Source organism: Macrobrachium nipponense, chromosome 20, assembly GCF_015104395.2.
Source record: "Macrobrachium nipponense isolate FS-2020 chromosome 20, ASM1510439v2, whole genome shotgun sequence".
Lineage (NCBI taxonomy): Eukaryota > Metazoa > Arthropoda > Malacostraca > Decapoda > Palaemonidae > Macrobrachium > Macrobrachium nipponense.
In genome coordinates this window covers 19,355,281-19,374,240 of record NC_061089.1, presented here as the reverse complement: position 1 = coordinate 19,374,240, position 18,960 = coordinate 19,355,281, and the positions used below count along the sequence as shown (strand labels likewise).

The 18,960-nt window shown below is 44.3% G+C and overlaps 1 protein-coding gene across 1 annotated transcript in view; it reads right to left on the bottom strand.

Moving 5' to 3' along the window:
• Positions 1–18,960, bottom strand: part of LOC135222831 (vesicle-trafficking protein SEC22b-like) — a 93,827-nt gene that overhangs the window by 5,687 nt on the left and 69,180 nt on the right. Inside the window, exons 2-3 of the mRNA XM_064261160.1 lie at positions 17,862–17,971; positions 9,061–9,221 (exon numbers count right to left, since the gene is read on the bottom strand). Coding sequence (XP_064117230.1) covers positions 9,061–9,221; positions 17,862–17,971 — 271 coding nt within the window. The remainder of the gene's footprint in view (positions 1–9,060; positions 9,222–17,861; positions 17,972–18,960) is intronic.

Here is an 18,960-nt window from a genome sequence, read left to right as displayed (position 1 = left end):
ACTACTGGGCAAGTGATAAATGGTCAATATGATCACAGTATGTTACTATTTGGCCAATGGCCACTACTGGTCCAATAATATATACATCTATATTTCCATGTGTGAGCCAAAAGTAAAAACTTGACAAAAGTCAAAGGTGATTTCTATGTTAAAACAAAAGATTGTGGACACAACCAACTCCTCTTAAATGTCAATGCAGTACCTGCTGTCCTAAACTCATGAACCCTGTCCCAGTTGACAATCAGGTCCAGATACTGTCAAAGTTTTGCTGCTGATGCTGCCATTATCTGCCAGTCATTGAAGTACTATCTCAAAAGCTTGACAATCATCTTTTGAGCCAAACCTGCCACAGAAACCAATTCTCATATAAATGTTTGTGGAACTACAGCCAGCCCAATGTGTGTTAAGTGTCCTAAATCAGTAAGACCTGCCCTACCAGGAGAACTGAAGAATATCCTGGAAGACCTGTACAGGTCCACTGATGCTTAAGAGTTCTTCCCTCCCTAGTAACCACTTCATGAGAATGGGCACAAGCAGTAAAACTATGTTTAGGGGGCTAAACTTGATGGTAGGTCTCCAAACAGTTGGCTGTAAAAGCATGAGCAGGAATCTGTAACACTCATTTTAGTCCATTTTATTATCATTAACCTTACCACTTTGTTGAGAGCCAGGAATTTTTATGAAATGCAAAGTACACATACTGGATTGGTTTCAAAGTGAAGGCAAGGATTGTCTACAGACACAGCAATCAATATCCTTCTCTTATGGTTTCAACCTCCCATGAGTCTGCACCCAAACTTCCCACTGCATCCAAAGTCTCTGGAGACCAACCACCACTGGACAGGGTGGATCATGAGTAGTAAAGTTCACCTACACCTATGTCCTCCAAAGGGAGACTTCTCATTGGAAATTCTACTGTTTCTATATGGACAAAAAGGCAAGCAATTCATTCTAGGTGTGTTTGGACTGGTCAAGGAGTTAGGACAGAATCTCCTGACTGGGGTCTGAGATGCTGAGGACTTCCTGAGGTATCCGGACATTCTGTCGCAGCCTCTCGTGAAAAGCCTTTCGTTGTGAGGAGCTGCTGTATAACCTCCATGCGTGAAGATGTAAAAAGCTATCTGAAACATGAAATAGCAAGACTCACAATATTCTCTTCTAGTCCTATTTTCAGGCAAGTATCCTGATCTGAAAGTTGTTGTGATAGTGGTTGCTGCACCTAGCCTGTCTCTTTAATCAAGGAAATGGGAAGAAAGTGATGATCCCTAATATCCATCATTCTAATACTTTCAAAACCTGAAGCTGTGAGCATCTTTGACAGGCATTAGGATACGTCCCTCTCCTTCAGAATATTACTAGTCATTAAAATGATATTGTTATGATACAATAAAGTTTTATACATACTTACCTGGCAGATATATACATAGCTATTACTCCGTCGTTCGGCAGAAATTCGAATTTCGCGGCACACGCGGCAGGTAGGTCAGGTGATCTACCCCCACCCCCCCCGCCGCTGGGGGGTGGCGGGAATAGGAAGCCAATGACCCGTTTTCTAATTCATATTTTTTCTTCCAGCTGTCTCCTGAGGGGAGGCTGGGTGGTGGGCCATTTAATTGTATATATCTGCCAGGTAAGTATGTATAAAACTTTAATTTTTGTATCATAACAATATCATTTTTATACATTCAATTTACCTGTCAGATATATACATAGCTGATTCACACCATTGGTGGAGGGTAAAAGACAGCTATTACTGAATAGACAGGTAAACAACATACGTTGTAGGTAATAAATAAATAAAACCTTGGTTCCTATGTGTTTAGACGAAGGGTCGACTTCCTAGCTATTGCTAGTAGTGTGCTTCGTCTCAAGAGCCTCAGCGAGGATGTGACCTATGGCTAAGAGTTCTTGTAGATCTGTCAATGGGGTCTTATCCACTTACTTGACAGAATCTAGTGGTCATTTGTCAATGGGGTCTTATCCACTTACATGACAATACACCAATGCCTATTCGCATAATTTAAGGAGCACAACACCGATCCCGATCACCTGATCCTAACACGAGGGTTTGTGTTTAATTTGAAAAGAGCTATCCCCAAACTCATTTCAAATAACCCCAGAAAATAATACTTATGTTAAAATAAAAAAATAAATAAAAATTTTAATTCACTAGTTAGGATCAGTGTCGGCTCCCTATCCCAGCAACGCATCCGTGGACACGTATACAAAGAGAGAAGGATCTCTCATAGGCCCACTTGATCTCCTTCGTGCAAGAGAAGTCAACACAGAGTTGCATCTCCCGTTATTACAGCTAATATGACTCTCACGACATATTGTTATGGAAAGAACAAGAATTGTTAAAAGCTCGCACTTCAAGTGCTTTTAATTCTTAGCTGTTTGAAGGAATCATCAAGTTACTCAAGAAGTGCTTTAGATATTCCACTGTTTTCCAAAGAAGACCAGGGCTTTCTTTGAACAGATCTCTTCTGGATGAAGCCCAGAGCCTGGCTTGCGCCTGGCTGGCGCTTCGCGCCTGGCTGGTGCCTCGCTCCAGCCTGGCGCCTCGCGCCTGCCTGGCGTCTCGCGCCTGGCTGGCGCCTCACTCGCGCCTGGCTGGCGCCTCACTCGCGCCTGGCTGGCGCCTCCCTCGCGCCTGGCTGGCGCCTCGCGCCAGCCTGGCGCCTCGCGCCTGCCTGGCGTCTCGCGACTGCCTGGCGTCTCGCGCCTGCCTGGCGCCTCGCGCCTGCCTGGCGCCTCGCGCCTGGCTGGCACCTCGCGCCTGGCTGGTGCTTCGCTTGCCTGGCGCCTGGCTGGCTCCTCGCGCCTGGCTGACTTCTCCCCACTTGCTGGAGATTCGAGCTTGTTAAGAGTCTTGATGAAAACTGGCGATGTCCACCTCGGACACTTTATTTGCCTGATTTATTCACCTCTAGCGCATCTGCGCCAGATTGGAGGCCTACTCCTTCTCCTCATCAGACAATGACAGTGTTTATTTGGACTGTCTTGCTCTGGCGTCTTTACGCCTGTTTGGCATTTGGCGCCTGATTGGCGCTACATTGAACATCCACAATCACTTATCAGGAGAATGGAAAAGGGTAGAAGAAATTCTTTCACTTTGAGCTTATGGCCTCTGCAACAAGGGGAGGTAATTTTAGTCAGCTACATCCAGTAGACGATAGGAAATCTAATAGTCCGAGAGACCAGTCTTCCTCCGAGGAGGATCATACTTGATACTTCCGTTGCTAACGAGCACTCTTCCTACATGTTGATGAGTTCTCTCGTTGCAAAATCTTCCCTATCCTTGCACGAAGGCAGGGAAAGAGCCTGGAAGTCTAAGGAGACTCTGAGCTGAAATTGGGAGGATTCCCGATTTCTAGCACTTTAAATATATCTCTTCAAACCTTCTGGGAAGTAGTTTTGAGCCCTCATCGTATTCCAAAGACTCTGTCAGCAAACGTTTAAACCTTATCTTCAATTGTAGATGACAACGTAAATACATTGCCTGGACAACGAATCCTTTATCTGAAAGCGTTGATCCAGGAAAAAAGGTTTTAGTTCTTTTGCCAAACATACCATGCTGGCAGGAACCCATTGCTGAGTCTTTCTAGAATTTGATTCCAGATTCCAAGCCCAAAATCTCACTCGTCCTTTTGGTCGATTAGTACCAAGAGAAACATTGATGAGGAGCAGTTCCATCTTGTCAGAACACGGAATCTGAGGCCCAAATAGGATCCCATTGTAACTATAAGATCTCCTAGTCTTGTCGTATAGAGGTATTGTATAAGATCCCGAAGATCTTAATGCTCTGCTATCTCCAATTCCCTTTATAGAGACAGGGTATAGCCTTTTACTGCGTTCTTTGATAGCAGATATATACAAAGGTAAATTCTTCCCTCTGAAAGGGGCAGAAAAAACCGCTATGTGGTTCACAGAGGGTATCGGGAAGAGGACAGTTTCCTCATTCCCTCTAGCACGATCTGCAGTAATTATATATCTTATCCATGACTACTGTCATTTACCTTGAAACATCCTCTCATTCATGTCCACTTCTGGTCAGTCTGCACGCAGACAAACTCAGAGTGGAGAGGTTGTTAAGGTCCATTTAAAATAGATGCTGAAAGAATATTCAGACTGTCTTGGAAAAGACTTCTAAAACCTGCTGTGAGAAGAACGTGACCTCTGAGAATCCAACCTCTCTAAGTCTAAAATGAGGCATAACGTATTATCCTCTCTTTCTCTGACGCCCTTTGTCTTACATTCTGTAAAGAGTTTATATTTTAGGGGAAAAAGACTAAATTTTATTCCCCTTTCTATAACATAAAGATGGTGTATATTGCTACCTCTCTCTTATATTCTTTTTCCTGACCTCGTGCCTGGGCAACGAGAGAATGGAAAATTCTATCATCGTTATTCTGCAAAACAACAAATTATTATTATCCTATTCTCCTAATAATTGATCCAGGATCGAGGAGAATCATTCAAGATTCCTATCTTAGGACATCAGGCCGTAATGTATAGTTCAGATACTTGAAAGAGCCTCTCACCCAATACTGAGAGCTCCTACGAGTCCTTTTCCAGTACCAAAACATTACAAGGTCTCCCTTGTTATATGTTTACATAGGAGTAGGATAATATAACATCCTGTTAATAACAATGAAAGAGGAGAAAGAGGAGCTGCATGGTTCAAGGGACTAGCCGAAACGTGCAATAAAAAAGGGGTTGCCAAGGTCTTTCTAAAACCTGCACCCAGATTAACTTATGAGTCCGATATATTTTCTATCACTTGTCTCATAATGTTGAGGAAAGCGAGAGACCTCTAAAGATATCGGTTCTCTTCACAATGTAAAGGTCTATAAAGCAGAAGAACCCACTTATCCTGACACGTACCACGTTTGCCTGTGCGATATCTAGAATAATTGTCAGTAGAGGGTTGATCTGGCAAAGAAAGTTTCTCCCAAAACAACTCCTCTTGCCAGGAAAGAAGTCGCTCACGCGACCACTATATTACCTGACATGAGAAGTCTGTTCTTGTTAGACTCCAGCAATTTCAGTTAATCCTGACAAGGGCCACGGCCGCCTGTGCGACAACTTGTGTCCCTGTCAGGAAAAAACTGATCTTGTGTCAGTTCTCAAAGAGGAAACTCTTGGAAAGTCTATCTCCAAATACTGAGAAATTGGAGATCCTGATGTCTTGCGCCTGGTTGGCGCCTCACGTCTGGCTGGCGCTTCGCGCCTGTCTGGCGCCTCGCGCCTGGCTGGCCCTCGTGCCTGGCTGACGCCTCGAGCCTGGCTGGCGCTCGCGCCTGGTTGGCGCTTTGCGCCTGGCTGGCGCCTATCGCCTGGTTAAAGCCTGGCTGGAGCCTTTATGGCCCATTACTTGCAACCGTGGTCAGGAAATCTGGATATCAAAATAAGAAGAGGTGCTGTAAGAATCCTATAATTCTACAGTACTTCCATAGTTGGATGTTTCTTCTCAATTTTCCTCTAATTCGAGTATATCGGAACAGGAATTATTCTTTCCTCGGTTAATTCTTCCGTATCCCCCCCCCCTTTTTTCCTGAACGAGAAGGACCACTCCAGTGCGAGGGACTGAGTAACTTCCCAGCTCTATGTAGGAAAGCATAATTTGCTCTAAGGTATATCTATTAACTAATTATTTTCTAGTTAGAGCCAGGCGTCTGGCTGGCGCTTATGATTCCTTATGGCATGGTTTGAGGAAAAGGAAGCAGTCTACAGGAAGACTGTTCGTCTTCTTCTTACTAAGAGATCTATGAAGAAGACTTCTCGCAGGTTCTCACAACTCTTTGCAATAAATGTTAGACATACTTTAACAGTTATTATCGTCGATCGAGGTTCTCACGGACTCGCAAATTCTTTCATTGCTTTTATTTAATAACTCGCTCAAACGAGAAATATTTTGGATGGTGCTCTTGGCTTATTGCACCAAGCTGGCGCTTCTGGCACAATTTGCGCCAGGCTGGTGCCTCCTACTAATTATCTTTATGTTATGTGCCAGAACATCTGTGTCTTTATGGTACCCGACATCCTTTCATATGTTAATTCCGTTCTTATTATGAAAAACTTTTATATACGTAGTATAATCCATTCAGGGAAACCATTTCCCACTAAAAGAATGTTTCCCATCCGACTCATACAACTTCTGCGCAATATCCGATTCTAAATACGGTTGTGTCCTTTCTCGAAAGACTTAACCATACCGTAGTCTTGAAGTGAATCTCTATTACATCTCTCTTCTCACTAAGTATGTACTCTCATAAGCCATGCTTTCGTAAGTATGAGTGCATTAAATAATATAATGTTCTGCTGCATTAGAATCCTTTAATCATGTTACCTACGGTAAACAGCATTGAAAGGTTGTAATATACTTCTTATTGAAAGCTTCCTAACAAAAGGCAGACAATATTTTATTTATGATAGCTTCAGTATTCCCTCAATCCGAGGCTAAGACCACGATTGTAGGGAAGAGATACGGTTAGTTATCCCATTCCGCAGGAGAGAGAGCTGTAAACGACCACTCACGACTGAGAACAAGATGGTACTGCGTTCCGTTGGTCTCAAAGCGAAAGCAGTCTTCGAAAGCCGTCTGGCCTTCACTTTCCAGAGTTGCCAGTTACTCCATTAAATAAAGGAATCTTATAAAATTATTATCGAACTTCAGGAAGTTTTTATATAAGCATAATTAAGCGAACGAGACTTCGACAAGTCTAGAAACTAAATAGGTGTCGTCTAAACAATTCTTTTAAACATATTCCTTCCTAGGAAAGTCCTAGAAGGGTACTGGTAATTCATGGAAACCTCTTCTAACACGAAGAAAAATGTTCTATCCTACTCTCAATCCACCAATAAAGAAATGCTTCTCCGATCACTTCTCGAAGAAACGATAGCATCATATAACTCATACTCTAGCGTAATAGAATCCTCTATAATACTGTTACATTAAGGTAAACCGTATTAATTTAGGAAATTTTGTAAGGATTTCACTTGACCATTATAGCATAAATTTCGGTATGTGTATATGCCTTGCCATACCGTAGTCCTAAGGCGATTTGTCCTAAGCATGGTAGGAGCTAGAAGCTTAAAAGTCATACATATATGCTTTATCACTCAACGAGATCCATATAATTCATTCGATTGACAAACAATCTAAATCGTTCTCATCATGATAGATTTATATCTAAAAATGCACCGATGGGGAATTTTATGTTGAAATAACAATTTCATACCCCCATGGGATAGCGCTCTCGTCTAGTTGCGAAAAAAAAAAATATTCGAACAATGACTTTATCACAAATGTTATCGAATGATCTCTAATATAAGAAGGCGCTAAATCGTCGCCTGATTCCGAAAGGTGGATCGATTAATGTCATTCTCATTTTGAATAATTCTACCAGAAGGCATTATACGAGGATCTTCGCCAATTTCATTCATTCGAAGTTCTTCTATCCATCGAGGAACAGTAGGCATAAAAAGGGAGAAACACTGTTTTAGGATGCCTTTCCAATGGCTATCCCTGGCAGGTCTGGACGCTCTACAGAACCTGCCGAGGGGACGCCTGACCGATAGGGATTCTCTGAAACCTCCTTACGGTTTTCGACATTCCTTCTCCTCTGGGCTTGTGAGCTTGGAAGAGGTCTAGACCTGAGAGCGAGACAGAGCCGATCAGAAGCACCCTCCATTGTAATGGGGGAACACTATATTCACTTCTTACATTCTAAGAGTTCGCATTTGAACTATATCCAAAGTCTACAATTTGCAAATATGATATTGTAGATTCTGCAGAGTAAGAAGGTGATGAGGATGCAACAACTACAAGTACTGTTACTACTATAATTGCTCGTTAACACAAGAGCTAATAAAGCTTCTAAAGGATAGTTACTTTTCTGACTTCCCCAACTAGGAAGAAAGATATACATTTCCTCAATCAAACTCTAACACTTATTTGTAATAATGAATATAAGTAATTCCCTTTCATGAAAGTATAAGTAATTCACTTTCGTGAAAGTGGATGAGTGTCTACCGAAAACTTCGGTAGTTACACGTCACTAATCTTCGAAATTTTCGAAGTTAATTTTATCAAAAAAAATTCTAAAAGTTAACAAAAGCGTATGCCGAACCAAAGATCCATTACTTCCCTGTAAAAGTTAGCCCAGACGATCGATGGCGATGAAACACGAAAATCCATCAGGAGGAACTGCAAACGTTGTTTACATTCCAAGCGACAGAAAAAATATGAATTAGAGAACGGGTATGGTTCCTATTCCCGACCACCCAGCGGCGGGGGGTAGATCACCTGACCTACCTGTAGGCGAGTGCCGCGAAATTTGAAATTCTGTCGGGGAACAACGACGGAGTCTAATAGCTATGTATATATCTGACAGGTAAGTTGAATGTATAAAAATCAAGTCTTTATCTAAAGAGGCTGCTGGTCTCTTTGCTTTAGCCACAAAGTCTGGATTCCCAGTGATACACTGATGGTGGAAACACAAGACTTAACCCCTTCATTGCAATTAATTTTCTCAACTAGATACAGTGACACTAAAATGTTCACTATGAAAGAGGAAAACATTCAAAACCAGTAATTTGCAGAAAAGGAAAACAGGAAAAGCCGCTTTTATAAAAGTCAGTACCTAATTTTAACTTGAATGGAACTCAGAAGCTTGTTTGTTATACTGTATTCTCTTACTCAAGCACCAAATCATGAGATCACAGATAAACTGATGAATAGATAATTTCTAGTCTCATTCTCAATATTTAAATCCATCTTCTTTTGTTCTGCCTTTTTCTTTACACTCTTGTTGTTCATTGTACTCAACCTTACTTTATTAAACATACAGAGGAGTACCAGTTGGTCTTAAATCTGTGGCATTATTTTAGTATATTTCTAAAAACATAAAGGAATTTTCCTCAACTTTCTTTTAAAGTTTCTGAGCGTTTTTCATAAAAATGGCACAGTATACCATGCCACTTAACAGCATACATAAAATAATGACTCAGAAATAAATAAAAGAATATCATGCATATAATTACTGGGTCACTTACCAAATTCAATAAAGGAATAAGGTCTAGCAACTTGATCAACTCTTCTGCCATACTGTGAACTGAATTCAGCGGCCATTTCTTCTACGAATGTGAAAGCAGTTTTTTTGCTGTATCCTCTCTCACAAAGGACTAAGTGACAAACACCAGAATCAATAACATAACTGGAAAGGAAAAAAATATTTAAAACTAAAGGTTTAAAATAAAAAGTGTCCTTAAACATCTAAAGAAAATATTATCCAAGCAATACAAAAGCAACTTCAAAATACAATTCCTACTTAGTCAAGCACTGCAAAACCTTGTTTTACATATGCACATACCCACTAAGCCTCAGAAACAATCCTTCAAAACTACTAGAAAAAAAATCACAAGGTAGACTAGGTACCTTTTGGTACAGGGTACCTAATATTGCAATGGTGGAAATGCCTATCTTTCATGAAAATAAACCACTTTAGCATTTTTCTATTTAGAGTTTATCAAGGGCTGGAAGGTAGCCTTCTAAACTTGTTTGTATATTTCAAAACACAATATAAAATTTCCGAAAGCTAATGAGCAAAATGCAAACTATGCATAAGATGACGGAACTCTTTGATTTTTTATTTACCTGTAGGTATTACAAGGATAAGAATTTGATACAGTGCTCGATTTTCATAATGACCAACACATTACAAAGATACGGCACTTCAGCGTAGCACTTAGTCCCAATTCTTTCCAGAAGCTTATTTTTTTCCCATTAGGCTCTTGTTTGTTGTAGATACCAAAATTTACTTAAATTAATTAAAGTAGCACCAGATACAGTATAAACTTTTGTAACAAAACAAAAAATATAAACTTTTGTAACAAAACAAAAAACACAGCTTTCAGCTTTTCTGCTGGTTTTCTTAGAATCTGTAAGTGTTTAGACACTAATATTTCAAACTCTACCCTTTGAGATTCTGTCATCCTATTCAAGACCCCTGAAATTCCAATATATCATCAAATAATGCCATCTGTCAAGGCTTTTCAGCAAACTTCAATGTGTCATTTTAACTTTTGATTTTAGTTGTTTTCCATTTTCCCAAATACCACATTATAGATCTTCACCTTCAAAATAACAAAACATTGACATTTTTTAAAATAAAATGTATTTTTCCCTAACCTGGAGTCCTTTACTTAAGGTAGATTGCAGCTCAGCTGAAACTACCGGCTAATATATTCTTTTACATACTGAGGTAGTAACTACCGGCCTGGTAGTTACCTGCCCGAAGCACAGCCTCCCCACCAGCTCACTAGGTCGTCACTTTGATTACAGCCAGGACTTTGATGATGACCCCTGAATCAAGGGGGTGGGTGTTTGGCAGGACCATACAAGTAAAGGACTCCAGGTTTGTACGGTTAGGGAACATTTTACTTTAAAATATGTCGTTTGTTCCAACACCGTATACAAACCTTCCGTCCTTTACTTAGGAGACTCATCCTAAAGTAGGGATGGAAGTCCTGTCTTGCTGGCTGAGAATGGAACCCGGGATGCCAAGACCCGGGCTTATAGCTCAGGGTCGTGAATCCTTCACCCCACGAGCCATGGTAAATACGACCTGATGGCTGACGGCTTGGGTATCAAAGGCGTGAGCGTAGAACTCTCTCTGGCAACCAAAACCAGGCTATATAATCATAATGGGTTTGTTGGGTTGCAGCACACTCCCCCTCGGAAAGGAGTGTAGAGACTGACTTCTGTATGTCTCCAGAAAAACCACTAGTCGGGCATGAAATGCTTACCAGTATCAAAATCGGTGCTGGAGAATGGGTTTCGATGCTGTGGCCCCAAGTAAGGGGAAAAGGTGGAAAGAAAATAGGCAAGTCATACTCTCACATTCACCCCCAGCCTGATACGGAACCTCGATCCTCAATTCGATACTTCCGACCTCTGAGGGCATGGAGGCAGCTAAACCACTTGTTGAGCGGCTACCACAGGACCAAGGTCAGTTGTGTCGAGGTAACTGTGGGTACAGTCTCTAAGGTAGAACCTGGTGAAGGTGGAATGGCGAGGCCATGTGCCAGCTTCCATCACCTGTGTAACAGAGAGGTTCTTCTTAAAGGCAAGAGATGTGCTCATTCCATACACATCATGAGCCTTCACTCGACTGGTACCAGCAAGTGGAGAAGAGGGAGGGGAGAGGGTACGGAAAATCACCTCTCGAATCCAATGTGAAATGGTATTCCTCGTAACCCTCTTCTTTGACGGGCCTGTACTTACAAAGAGATGTTGTAAGGTGGGTCGAGTAGAGCTGGTCCATTGGAGATAGTGCCTCAGTGTTCTCAGAGGATAGAGAAGTAGTTCATCTGGGTCTTCGGTTACTGTCCTCAGGCTCCTAACCTGGAACGAAAAAAACCGAGAATCAACCTGGGGCGGATTCTGGGTTTTCACAACAAACTCGGTGACGAAGCTGAAGCAGGCATTGGTCCAGCGCTCAGTATGAGGGACAGTATAAGCTAAGCCATGAAGCTCGCTGACTCGCTTGGAGGAAGCAAGGGTGAGAAGAAAAACCGTTTCCAGGGTGAGATCCCTATAAGATGCCAGGGATAACAGTTCATACAGAGCTCTCTTCAAAGACCTGAGGACAGCAACAATGTCCCAGGGAGGAGGCTTTGCCAATACTGGAGTGCAACCCTGTTCAAAGCTTTGTATGAGCATAGAGAGTTCCTCCGAGGAAGAGAGATCGATTTCCTTCAGTATGAGGATTTGGATCAAGGCCGAATGTTAGCCTTTTACCGCCGAAACCGAAAGGAGCTTCTCTCTCCCGAGGTAGAGTAAGAAGTCGGCAATCAAGGGGATAGAGGCTTCGAGAGGAGAACAGCCTCTCTGACAACACCAACCACAGAAGATGGCCCAATTGGTCTGATAGACAGACGTTGAGGACTTCCTGAGGTATTCTGACATTGCTGTCACAGCCTCTTGCGAAAAGCCTTTCGCTGTGAAGAGCTGCTGGATAACCTCCACGCGTGAAGATGTAAAAAGCTCACCGCGTTGTGGAAGATCCTCACATGTGGTTGGCATAGGTCAGGGAGTGGTGGAAGCACTCTTGGTGTCTCTACCAGCAGAAGTAGAAGGCCCGGGTACCATTCTACATGAGGCCATTTCGGCACTACTAGCATCATGGACAGGGAAGGTGTGGATCGCACTTGATTCAACGCCTGCCTGATCAGGCAAAATGACAGAAAGGCATAGACGTCTAGGCCGTCCCAAGGGTGCTGGAACGAGTCCTCGAACACCGCTGCTGGATCTGGAACTGGAGAGCAGTAAATTGGTAACTTCCGATTTAGAGCGGTAGCGAACAGGTCTATCGTTGGGGAACTCCACAAAGTCAAGACTTTGTTCGCTATCCGAGGAGCCAAAGACCATTCGAAGCCAACGATCTGTGTTCACCTGCTAAGATTGTCCGCCACGATGTTCTGTTTGCCTGGAATGAACTGAGCTATCAACCCTATTGAGTTGAGAACTGCCCATTCGTGAATCTGCACTGCTAGTTGGCATAGCTGCAGAGACACGGTGCCGCCTTGACGGTTCACGTATGACACTATGGTGGTGTTGTCGCTCATCAGCGCCATCGAGTGACCTGTCAGAAGAGAGCTGAAGTGTTGGAGTGCCAGGAAGGCAGCTCGAAGTTCCAACACATTGATATGATCTCGACGTTCCTGGTCAGACCATAGGCCTGAAGGCAGGTACATATTGCAGTAGGTGTGCGCCCCATCCTCCCTTGGATGCATCCATAAACAGGAGCAGATCAGGTGGACAAGACTGGAGAGGGGAGCCCCTCAACAGGTTCGCGTTCTCCAGCCACTACTCGAGATCAGAGCGCATGTTCTCCTCCACTGGGACTAGTTCGTGAGGAGAATTGTGACTTTGTGACCAACAATTCTTCAGACCCCACTGAAAGGATTGAAGGTGCATCCGACCGTTTGGAACAAGGCGTTCCAGCGAGGCCAGATGTCCCAGCAACTGTTGCCACTGATGTGCTGGCATCCCCAGATCGTGACAAAATGCCAGAACCCTGTCTTGGTGGAGACGAAGCAGTTCCATTGAGGGTGCCAGTATCAGCCAATCGATGAGCCCATGTTGACACTAGGGTGAACACCTGAGTGAAGACTTGCAAAGCTGTGGAGAGACCAAAACATAGGACCTAGAATTGGAACACTTTGTCCGCTACAACAAGACGAAGATACTTCCCGGACAATGGATGGATTGGGATCTGGAACTGTGTCTTTTAGGTCGATCGTCACCATGTAATCCAGAGGACGAATGGCCTGTCTGACCATGCTGGGGGTCTCCATCCTGAATGGGGTTTGCTGAATAAACTCGTTCAGGGCTGACAGGTCAATGACCGGTCTTCAGCCTCCAGGCGCCTTCTTTACAAGAAAGAGTCGACTGAAGAAGCCTCGAGACTCGTCAAGGACCTCCTCGAGAGCATCCTTCCCCAGTATGTCCTGGATTTCTGGCTGAGGGGCAAGATCCTTTGCTGATCCCTGACGATAGGATGAAGATGTCTTTGGGGGTTGAATCAGAGGAGGGGGAGAGCTGATGAACGGGACGCGATACCCATGTCGGAGGACGATCAGCGTCCAATCCTCCGACTCATGGTACTGCCACCTCGTCCATTGGGCTTGCAGGCATCCCCCCACAGGTGGAAGAGTGGGGGGAGTGACCTCCTCTCTGGTCGCGGCGGTCTCTCCCCCTTTTGCCACGTTTGCCTCGCCCTCGACCACCCCTGGTTGAAAAGGGCTGCTGACCTCTCTGCCACCAAGTGGTGGAGGCAGTGGGAAAGGGATCAGCCCTGGTAGGAGGGTGAGAAACCTTCCTAGATGGAGAGCCAGGGCGACGTCAAGGAGAAACAGCATGAGGCTGGGGCTGACAGAAGGATGCTGCGCGGTGCAGCAAAGAATCCTGGCTCACTCTCCTGAAGTTTCCGATCACCTCGTTTACATCCGAAGATGGAAAGAGGGTGGATCCCTGAAGCGAGGCATTCCTAAGTTCGGTCACATCCCGAGGGTCCACAGCTTGATCAAGCCTTGATGAGACAGCATTCCTATGCTTCAGCACCAGGTTGGCCCAGAGGTTGGCAAGCTGGTGGAATAAGAACTCCATAGCCTTACCTCGTGACAAAACAAGGTCATAGAACTGATGGGCCATGTCTGCTTGCTTGTCAGGCTGCTGCGGAGTCTCAGAGGTGGCAAGAAAGCCCACCATGCTGCCCCAAAAGTCCAACCATGAAGCTGCTTGTAACGCCGCCATCGTGGTTTGTTTGAGCTGCGACATCTCCTGGGAAGAGAGCGTCGAGGTTCTGTTTTGCAGTGACTGGAGTGAAACTCCAGGTGCCAATGATGTTATTGTCAGGTTTATTGGCAAGGGTGAAGGCTCAGCCTCTTGGGCCACATAGTACTTCCTCTGCTTCTTAGAGAACCGAGATGTCCGCAGCGAGTTCTTCCTCGCTGAAACTTGTCTATTGACCTTGGTCAGAGCCTCCCTTGTCAGGGATGACAAGGACAGCTCATACCAGGACCGAGCACCCCGAGGGGTGCGACAAAGAAGGTTGACTGCCGACGTACGGCCTTTTAGAGAAGTAGTTGGAGCTTCTCCAAGGCCGTTTACCTTCCAGATTAGACCGATGATCTCATGGAAGGTGGTTTCAGCCGCCGCATCTTCTGGAACAGCTAGAGCAGCTGGTTCCGGAAGGTAGCCAGCTGAATCCTCAGTTGCCTCTTGAAAATCATCCTCCTTATGCACTGATGCACCCGGGCGTGAATGAGAGGGGTCCAGTCTTGAAGAAGAAGGCTGATTCTCTAATTGTTCATGAAGGGCGGCAGAAGTCCGGGAGCAGAGGCCCCTAGAGCCACAGGAGCCCTTGGAGGCTCGGAATCGTGAGAGTGATTCTTCACTGCCTTCCACAGGTCCTTATGCCTCCGTCGGACAGCCCCTTGTGAGAAGGGGAAAGGTGGAGTTCGAGGGCGCCTATCAGCTTCTGGCGAAGCTGGAGGAGAGAGGGGAGATGAAGCTCTCTCCGCAAGCACTGTTGGAGCCCTGTCAGGAGGATCTCGGCTGGGTTTGAACTCGATGGGCGAGATATGATATTTCTCTACAAGGGAAGAAGCCCTTGGAGATCGAGAACCCCGAGAGGTTGGAGGTCTGGACTCGTAAGGAGTCACGGGATGCCTTTGCTTCCAGAGTGCCTCTTGCCTGACGTTAAGCACTCATGGCAGCTTGGGGATAGTAAATCCCCTTAACTGCTCTCCCAACTTCCAAAGAGGAATCAAAAGGGGGGCTGGAAGGTCATATGAAGGAGAAGGAGCCCACTTGTGGCCTTGTTCTCGAGGGAGAGTCGGGGAACGACGACCTCTGATCAAAGGTGAAAGCATATAAGCTGCCTTTTGGAAGGCTGGGTTGCAGCTTTATGAGGATCCCGAGGTGGAGATGGAAGTTCTGAGGACGGGTACTTCGACTCAGACAAATGGCGCTCAAATCTGCATGCAGGAGAACGCCTAGAGCCATGTGCATAAGAACGCACTGGAGAGCGTTGACGCTCTACAGGTGAAATTGCACGCCTTGTTGCATGTGTAGAAGAAGAAGAGCGTTCCGAAGAAGGAGCACGTCTGGGGCATGATACTGGAGACTGAGAGCGCCTGCTGGAGTGTTTACAAAAACACTCTGGTGACGCCCGTTGGCGTGCACAGGCAGTAGCGTGTCACCTGTAACGCACGTTACAGGTAAGCGCTGCCGAAGCATCACGCATTGCAGGGGAGCATTCAATTAGCGAAGCCCCCTGTGCGCATACCGTAGCATCGCGCATTGCGGAGGAGAGTAAATCCAACGAATGCTTTGTGCATGCCGTAGCATCGTGCATTGCATTGGAGAGTAAATCCAACGAATGCTCCTTTGTGCGTGCCGTAGCATTGCACAAAGCCGAGGAGCTTACGTGTGAAGGTCAGATAGTTCTCCAAGGAGAGCGCGCGTCAGCACGTCTCTGAGAAGAGTCTTTACTACTTCTCTGAGAGTTACTGTTGGCTCTCGAAGGAGGCAATGTCAGGAGGAGTCCGAGGACCTCGTCCAGGGACAAGGCGAAGCTGCAGGGCCCGCATCCCCGAAGGCGGGCAGACAGGAGGACAGACCTGGTCAGCGTCGAAAAGAGGCTCTGCAGGGGAGGGCTCTGAGGGCTGCGTTGCAGAGGGAAGGGCGTCTTCCTTAACAGCACAAGAGGATGAGGCTGACTCCTCCGAGGAGACTATGGAGGAAGACGGAGCCCCAGAGGAGAGTGCTGACAAAACTCTCTCCTTCAACGGTAGGCCAGGAAGTCCCAACGAAGGCCACAAAACACAAAGGGCATCGTTAACATGTACTGAAAAACAAGGCTCATCCTTAGAAGGGCTAGGCCTTCCCATTTCACCAGGGGAAATGAGCAAGTCTCGCTCTTTCATAGGCTGGCCAGGAGTTAAATTGTCGCTCTTATACACTTCACTCCCGGAGGAGTGCGACGCCAAAGGTCCCGAAGGATGAGTCCTCGACAAGGAAGCAGAAGGTCTGGGTCTTTTAGTCTTCGAGGAAGAACTTAAAGGCGAAGAATCCCTTTTCTTCTTCTTACTTCGCCGCCGGCAATACTCAACCCAATGGGCAGGTGACCAGGTACAACACTTATCACAGGGGGATCCCGTTGTACAGGAATGCCCCCTGCAAGAAGGACAAAGGGAGTGAGGGTCTCTATCAATCATGCCCATGAAAGTCCAACACCTACAGCCCAGGACACCAGGGCAGGAACGCATAACCATAATATCAGACATACTCGCATTCAGCTAGAAAAAGAAAAAGAATGTTATGAAAAATTTCAGCAAGCCAGCGAGAGCAAAAGAGAGGTCTTTCCTCGCTGCTGGCTGTAATCAAAGTGACGACTCAATGAGCTGGTGGGGAGGCGGTGCTTCCCAACCGCCGGGCAGGTAACTACCGGCCCGGTAGTTACTACCTCGGAATATAAAAGAATGTATTAGCCGCTAGTTTCAGCTGAGCTGCAATCTATCCTAAGTAAAGGGTGGAAGGTTTGTATACGGTGTAGGAACAAACCATCTTTATACCATGCTATATAAGTTCACAGCAAGCAATAAAATAGTCACATCTCTATACCCATATTCTTTCAAGTGTGTTTTTCCACAGACAAATTTTGGGAATGCCAAAAATCTTAACCCCCTGTGGACAGGTAACATACAAATATGTCTACATAGAGCTTTGTGGTAAAGTCTGGGTAACATACATATACGTAAATTCAAGATGTGACGCCATACAGTTTGAATGAATTTTGCAGGAAAAATGTACCAAGAGTGAGGTGAGATAGATTCAGTCTTTCTTGAAGGTGGTAAAGGTGAATGCTGTCCCAACTTCCCATCCAAGGAAGTGTCGTAAATATTTTACAATAAATATACTCAGAATTTGTTAAAATAAGCACATTTTTATGAAGTCTTAGGGAAAAAGAGGTCGGCACTGGGTAGGAAATATTCACTTTCAACTTTGTGTGGAAGGTATATACAGAAACTTTTTTAGGATTTTTTTCCTTATACCATGAGAATATGCATAACTTCCTCTTTCCATTGATGAGTTTTCTTTTTAATTGGCCATCCTTAAATTTAGGTCGGTTATGGGTGTATGGATTACCTGATGTATTAGCTTGGGCTGTGTGGGTTACCCAAGTATAAGACAATTTAGTTTAAATTTAATGATTCAAATGTACATTAAAACTTCTAAACATAATATTACTTATTTTCAAACAAGAAAGCTTATGTATAATACTTACTGGAAGACGTATGGCCCAGTCTCAATAGAACATTTGGTTGGACTATTTGGTGTCAGTTTTTTAAATAACATTTTGGCCTGATTCTGATAATCCAGTAAACCTCTTCCGCTCTGAAAAATATAAGTGAACTTCATATATATAGAAAATGTCACAAATATAAAAATACATGTTTTTCACAAACCATAAGCATTAACACTTTCAACATGAGAATGCACATACCATTGAGAAAGATATTTCAAGTCATGAAACTTCATAAACTGACCACAATAAACTTTGAAATATAGATTAATTTTCTGAAAGAATGCAAGTTATCATGAGCTCATTCAAACACTGCAGAATTACAAACATTTCATAAGTCTATTTCCAAAACCAACTGAGACTATGCAAATCAAATATCGGTTACAATTCTCTTGCTGGCTTTTGAATCAGCAGATATACGATGTGAATCCCTAAAAACTGGAATGTAAGATTTAGGCCAAAGGCTAAGCACTGGGACCTATGAGGTTATTTAGTGCTGAAAGGAAAATTGGGAATAGAAATAAAAATGAAATAAAAACTACTGAGGGTAGAGGGCTGCAATTTGGTATGTTTGATGATTGGAGAGTGGATGATCAACATACCAACTTGCAGCCCTCTAGTCTAGGTAGTTTTTAAGATTTGAGGGTAGACAGACAAGCAAAGCCAGCAAAATAGTTTTCTTTTACAGAAAACTAAAACAGATGTATCCCTGATCAGGAAAGACCCGGTATCCTAGATTAGGTTAGACTACAAAAGGTTAGGTTTGGATGCAGCCTTGTAAAGGCAGACCCCGGATTACAGTGGGTGTTCCGTTCCCAGCAGGGCTCTGTAAGCCGAAAATTTCCTTAACCCGAATCATCATAAATATACTGTGAATAAAGCAGCAGTGGTGTAAATCTGGGTTACAGTGCCATAAAGCAGGTTAACAGCACCATGAGGAAAGAGCCTTCAGTCCAGAATGACTTAAATGGAACCTGATGTAACCCAAGGACTGCCTATATTAATGAACAAGGTTTTTATAATTCCCCCGGCAGTGTAAACCATTTCCCATTACAAATAGTTAAAGCCAAATTGGTCATAA